At 40.4% G+C, this 7115-nt stretch overlaps 1 protein-coding gene across 1 annotated transcript; it reads right to left on the bottom strand.

The window, feature by feature from the left end:
• Positions 1-263: 263 nt before the first annotated feature.
• LOC110206831 (olfactory receptor 6J1-like) lies at positions 264-1253 on the bottom strand. The gene has a single exon (XM_020984362.2). The coding sequence runs from the start codon at positions 1245-1247 to the stop codon at positions 264-266; it is 984 nt and encodes a 327-aa protein (XP_020840021.1). The 5' UTR covers positions 1248-1253.
• Between the last annotated feature and the right edge of the window lie 5862 nt (positions 1254-7115).

Here is a 7115-nt window from a genome sequence, read left to right on the forward strand (position 1 = left end):
TGTGAGACAACTTGAGCATACAGGCTAGAGGGAGGATTAGATAAGGGGAGCTTGAGAGTGTAATTATATGCTGTTGCCCTTTTTAATACCTCCATGAAAAAACCTACCTCTATGGGGTTAAAGTCTGCATCTTCACTGGTGCAGACTTATGACCTGCTCTTGCTCAAGCAGGTCATATCCTTCTCTTGGACCTAAATTTAGGTGCTTTATATGGGATTATAAAATGGTCCTTGTACAGTGGAAAGAGGGACCCAGTCCTCTTGTCAATGATCTTTTTTGGACACTCTGCTCAACAGTCCTCTTCCTCTTCCCACTAAAACTTCTCTGAATCCAACCCACACCTCCCTGAGGATCCCCTGCACAGTGTCATTGCACAGGGTGTAGATGAAGGGGTTGAGGAAAGGTGCCACCACACTGCTCAACACTGAAGGTATTTTGTTAATCTCCAAGGTTTCCTTCTGGATGGGAGTCACATAGATAAAGGCTGTGATGCCTTCAGCTATCACTACAATGGTCAAGTGAGAAGCACAGGTGTTAAAGGCTTTCTTCCTCCCACTGGCTGATGGGATTCGTAAGATGGTCATAAAGATGCAAGCATAGGAATATCCAATGAGAATTATGGAAAAGATAATGACTGTGGATGACAGTAAGAAATCCATCAGCTCAATGGATGTTGTGTCTGCACAGGCCAGGGCCAATAGAGGTCCACTGTCACAGAAATAGTGGTTAATGATATTGGAGCCACAGAAGGGTAACTTGGAGATGAGTATAGTGGGGAAAAGAACAGACAAGAAGTCACCCACCCATGAGAAAAGAACCAGCCCAGTGCACACAGAAGGATTCATGATGGTGCTATACCTCAGTGGGTTACAGATGGCAGCATACCGGTCATAGGACATGGATGTCAATAAAATAAACTCCACTGTCCCCAGGAAGAAGTGGAAATAGCACTGGGTGATACACCCAGCAAAGGAAATAGTCTTATGCCCAGTGGCCAAGTCGTCCAGTATCCTTGGAGAAATGACAGAGGTGAAGAGGATATCCAAGATGGAGAGATTGCAGAGGAAGAAGTACATGGGTGTATAGAGGCGTGAATGGGACACAACAAGGTAGATGATGACGATGTTGCCCAGGAGTGTCATCAGGTAGGTGGGCAGAAGGAGCACGAAGAATAGTAGCTCTGTCTTTCTGCTGATAGGAAAACCAAGCAGAACGAACTCAGTCACTGTGGTGGTCTGATTCTCCATGGATGGTGAAATTGTCCTGGATCTCTTCCCATGAGGGAACAATAGGAAAGAAATCTGTAGGATAGAACTGATTGATGAACTCTATAAGTTGTTACTAAGCAACTCACAGTAGAAAATTAAATCTATGGGAAGAGAGTGTTACCCTGGGCATCATAATTCTGTGACATACTAGAGTGTTAAAAACTAGGATTTGAGCTTTTCACGGTGTAAACTAGGGTGTGTTGCTGGGCTAAATGTCCCCTTCCCCCCAAAACCTCCCAAATCCCCCCAAATGCAACCTGTTAGAAAATAGATATGAAGTCTTCTTAACCCTCTTCTGTTCTCAGAACTCTTTATAAATAAACCCTAAAACTAACAGCAACCCCACCTTACAGTTAGGAAATATGCATATGATAGAGAAATCGTGTTGTCCTCAAAAGAGCATTGGGACAGGACTTAGGAGACCAGGCTTTTACTGTCATCTCTGCACTAACTAACTGTGATCTTGGATAAATCACTTTGCCTTTCTAGGTCTCAGTTTCCTCATTTGTAAAATGAGAAGTTGGACTAGACTTCTGGTTAAATTTTTATCTCTGAAATTCTATGATTTAATGTCCTGACAGTGGTTAAACAACGCTTATGCCTTCCAGCTCCCAGTTCCCATTTTTTCCCCCATCTTGCCCTCAAAACTGAAAGAAAAGCTTATCCTACCCCTGTTTGAAGTAACTCCTTCAACTTATTAGGGGAGTTTTAATTTCTGTAAATTTCATTTCTTCAATCATACTCCTAAACTTAGAGCTTATGGATAAAATGAAGAGAGAACTCTAGTCAATTGACCTTCTGAAACTAAATTTCCATGGGACTTATTTACTTGGTTTGCTCTCTCACTTGGCTTTATCAATGGTATCTGCTCTTCCTATTGTGTGTGACACATGATAAAGCGAATTAGATATGGGACCTGTGATTTCAGCAGTGTAGGGAACCCCATGATGAAGTCTTCTACCAGTGCAGGTCAGCACTTTCCTCATCTTTTACAGAAAGCTTTCCCCACCCCCCCTTAATTCCAGTGCCTTCCCTCTGTTTAATTATTTCCTACTTATCTTATATATAACTTGCTTTGTACATATTTGCTGTGTATTGTCTCCTCCATTAGATTGTAAGTAGGGACTGTCTTTTGCCTCTTTTTGTGGTCTTGTTCATAGTAGGTATCTAATAAATGTTTATTGATTGATTAAACTTATAATCTTTGAGAGTTGCCTAGTGGCATTGAGAAGTTGAGTCATTTACCCAAGATGATGTAGCCCCTGTGTGCCAGAGGTAAGATTTGAACCCAGGTCTTCCTGGCTTATCTATTATATCACTATTTCCTGTCACATGAAAGCAATGCTACTTCTTAATAATTCATGGTCTCAAATTTTCACCTGTTCTCATAGGTAGCTTTAAATAAAGTGGCCCGATTCTTCCTCCTTCCTTACCCTTGTCCTTTAATCCTGTCCTTCCTCTTATGGCCATTTCATTCCAGTAACATAGTGAGTTGCTTATGAGAGATTGGGACCATAATATTTTCCTGCAATTAGAAGGTCTTCCTTATGGATGCTTGATGTCCATTGTGAACAAAGGGATGCTGGCCCTCCAAACTCTCTCCTAAGATGAGCACAGCTTAGCTGAGAGCAGAGTGATCAAAATGTAATTTAAAAAAAATTCATGGCTGTTATACTAGAGAAATGGGGAAAAATAGTGAGTGTATATCTTTATCTCTATCTATCTATCTATCTATTCATCCATCCATCCATCATCTACCTGTCTGTCTATCTATCTATCTATCTATCTATCTATCTATCTATCTATCTATCTATCTATTGAGAAGGGAAGGGACTACAGAAAGATGAAGGGTTAAAGGAGGGCACAGGTGGCTTTCTGAATATTTGTCCTGGGCTGGAAATTTGCCTAGAATAGGCTTTGTCTGTGAGCAAAAATCAGAAGCACCACTAAGCCAGGGCTTGGGTTTTTAATGCAGGTTTGACCAGGAGCTCAGAGATGGACCTGAAACCAATACAAAAAAGACCTTGTTTCCTCAGTGACGCAAAGCATTCTAGTTTGGACTAGGGGTGGAAGTAAGAGTGAACAAGGGAAACAGAACTAGAGAAGGTGCTAAAAGTCCTGTTTTGGGGCCAACTTATAGTGAGGAAGGTGTTATACTTCTAATTCCTTTCCTGTATATACTCTTATACTTGGAGTCCTCCACACACACTAAAGCCAACTGCCTTTTATTCTCTAATGACTGTGCCTAGCCTCCAGAGCACATTAGAGGATACTGTAGGATGAGGGGTGAAGCCATAGTGTTTGGAATGTGGTCTTTGGATGGGAAATTCCAAGGAATGAGAATAGGGCCAGTGGGAATTTAGCCAGAAGCACTGGGAAGCATTCTCTTGGAAGTATTTGTCACAGAGATAGAGAAGTTTCCATGTGAAGATAGCATGAAAAAAAGTCATGCTCTTTGGTCTCAAAACACAAAGGTTGAGGAAAAATGAGATCCACACCTCTAAAACAACGGTCGTAAATAGAGTGAAATAAAGCCATACACCAAATACTAGAAGGCTAGAATTCCAGAGCACTCCTTAATGCTTGAAGAAAATAATAGGGTTAAAAAAAGGAATGGCCATTCTGTACAATGAGTAGTAAATTCAGGGAATTCACTACATGCAATTAAAATATATAAACAAGATCCAAAATTTTAGATACATTTCTGGGTGACAGTGAGCTGTTCCTTACCATTCCTACCTCTAGAAAACTGCAAAAGGTACCTATTAGCTTATGAGTCAGCAGGCTAGTCTATTTTCTTTCTAGGAGTAGTCCCACCTTGAGTCACCTTCACATCCTCCTTAAACTGGATGCTGGTGGAAACTCCACCTTTTGAGTTTGGCTCTGCTGGTTGGCCCATTGCTCTCACATTTGCTTTTTACAGTCACCACTTGACCCCCAGTAGACATTCATAGTAACAATATTTTGTAAGCAAATACTGATTTTTCTCTCAACTCATTGAGATTATTCCACCTGACTTCTTTGCCTTTGCACCAACCTTGCAGGATCAAATGATATTTCTAAAATAAATGCCTCTCACAAAGCGTACAAATGCTTACTCCCTTCCCCTCCCTTTCTCTCTCACTATAAATTCTTCCCTGACAAGTATTTGAGCCCTACTGGCTGCATACTAGAAAAGCCTATTCAATTTGATTTTTTTAAAAACCTCATCTCAAGAATTTGATCTTTGACTCTGACAAAATAAGAGTTACAGAGTCTGAGTTGGAATGGAAGAGTCCAGCCTGCACCTGAATTTTGAGAATCCCTTCAACAAGATTCCTGAGAAGTAATCCAGCTTTTGCTTCAATACCTCTGGTGCTGTGGAACCCATTACTTCTTCCAATCCAGTAGAGTCTTTAAAGTCCTATTGGCTTTGCCTGTTACTTTGCTAAAGAGAGGAGGAGAATGTGTCTAAATCAGAGGCCCCCTGGCCGATGTGACCTGCAGACTCTGAGTGTGGCTCATTCAGATTAAAATGTAATTGGGAAATATTTAACAAAATAAATAAAAATAGAACAGAACAGAGATAATGTTAATATGTGGTTTTCTATGTCAACATGCCACCCACATGGTTCCTAATTTATGGTTTAGTCTAGATACCTAGAACTGTCTGAGTAACAGGAATTTCTTACAGCTCCTTGCTATCTGATCTATTCAAGACAAAACAGTGGAGCTAGAGAGTGGTCAGCCTGTGTTTTGAACTGATTCATTATTCTTTTTTTCCCCCACCTTTTTCTCACTTATCCTAAGGATCATAGGCTCAGAGTTGGAAGTTCATCTAGTCTCAAACCTTCATTCTACCCTCAAGTTCCCCTTTCTCCTCAGAATTAAGCAACTCTGGCCTTGTTATGCTGGGCTACAAAGTAAATATATAGGTTTTTTTTTTTAAAAGGCACTGGATTTGGCATTAAAAGACTTAAGTTAAAATTCTGATTCTGCTATTAGCTACTAGTTTGGACTAGGAAAAGTCACTGAAACATCTGGGCCACAGTTCCATTTGTAGAATTAAAGTAGTTGGACTAGATGATTTCTAAGGTTCCTCTCAGTCTTAAAGCCTGATCTTTTGCTTCAAAAAAGAGGGAAATGAAAAAGTTGCCAACTAGGTACCACGTTATTCTGCTTGAACTCCAATTTTTCACCTTCACCATAACATTTTAGAAACTGACAGAACATCAGATGTTTAACAATTTTGGCTCCCTAAGCAAGAAACTTGACCCGTACTTCTACCAAATGATCTGAAATAAATTTTAAAAAATAAATTCAAATAGGAGAGAGAAGGAGAGATCCTGGGGAAACCACCTTCATCTGGGAGATGGAAAACTTGGAACACTGGCTCTTCTTAAAGGTGGGGACTCTGGTTAGCCGGTCAGTCGGTAAACATACATTTATTAAACACCTACTACTATGGTAGTTTCTGAGGATACAAAGAAAGGCAAAAACAGTCCCTATCTTCAAGAAGCTCCCAGTCTAAAACGGGAGACAGCAAGAAAACAACTATGTACAAACAACCCATATATAGTGTAAAATGGGGATAGATTCAGAGGGAAGGCACTAAGATTAAGGACTGGCAAAGGTTTCTTGCAGTTGGGACTTCTGTAATATTGTGACGTTGCTTTTGGATGCGACTCTAGGGCCATGTTTGAAACAACAAACCTAGGGTTGCTGAAGGAGTGGGAGAGGAAGATTACAAGTTAGTAACTATTTTAATTAATTATTCTTGGTAGCTGGGTGCTAAATTCAGTTATTTCTAAGCTACTAAAGGTGTGCTATTAGCACTTTCCAAATTTTGGCCCTTTGGAGGAGCAAAGTTTTGATTATTCTGCTTTAGTTATGGCTCCGCAGGTCCTAACCTGATAATATCCTATATATATGCATATATGTACATATACATATATATATTAATGACATACAGTTAAAACTTGTTATAAGGAGCTTCATTATTCTATTGCTTTAGTCATGTTAAGGATAAAATCACATCCTTTAGGTGCATCTCTCTCACTAAAGTGTAGGAAGCTTAACTCTGCTATTATTGGTGGCAAGCTTTTCTCTCCAGTTACAACATGGTTGCAGTGTAATTTATAAATAAAATCATCTTATCCTAGTCATTACATGTTGTTTGCTACTGAGAATGAAAGACATTTTCTCCGGTGGAATGTTGTAAGACTCCTCTATCCAGGGTAGAAATGTTCCTACTTACGTGGAAAGAATTGAAAACCGTCCCTTCACACACTTCTTACGTTCTCTAGTAGAATCAATAAGTTTGAGGCTACAAAATACTCACATTACCTAACTGAGACGCAATGGCAGAACCTGGGATCCATTGTTCCTTAGAGCAACTGGCTGGAGAGATCTCAGAAGTCCAGGGCTCACAGTGCTTCTGTATTGAGACTTCCCCTGCGGAGACTTGGTGGGTCTTGAGTCTAAGTACAATCTGCCCTGACAAGACAATGTAGGGTAGGACAACAATGGGCTTGGGTTGTGGGGCACTGCAGGATCTTCCCTAATTGAGACCAGTGCATTGTTGATGAGTGGGACTATTCTCATTGAACAAAGGCACCTCTAGGACCCAATCAATGGAGATCCCTCAAGGGGCACAATTTACAACTTGTCTCTGAGCACAAAACCACAGTGCAGTGCTCCTGAGGATTGCTTAGCAGACTGGGCCAACTCAAACATGTCTGTACTGGAATATCAGCCAAAGTGAACAATACTTCACTACTGCAGCCAAATCCTTTTTCCTTCCTCCTTTGCAAAATTTCTCTAATCTGTCATTTTATTTCCAGTCTATCTCTTTCCATTCTCAATCTC

Source organism: Phascolarctos cinereus, unplaced genomic scaffold (genome assembly GCF_003287225.1).
Source record: "Phascolarctos cinereus isolate Bilbo 61053 unplaced genomic scaffold, phaCin_HiC Scaffold_3;HRSCAF=262, whole genome shotgun sequence".
Classification (NCBI taxonomy): domain Eukaryota; kingdom Metazoa; phylum Chordata; class Mammalia; order Diprotodontia; family Phascolarctidae; genus Phascolarctos; species Phascolarctos cinereus.

Bases quoted from the DNA above. Each gene is read 5' to 3' on its own strand.
- LOC110206831 (XM_020984362.2), bottom strand. From the start codon at position 1,247: ATGGAGAATCAGACCACCACAGTGACTGAGTTCGTTCTGCTTGGTTTT.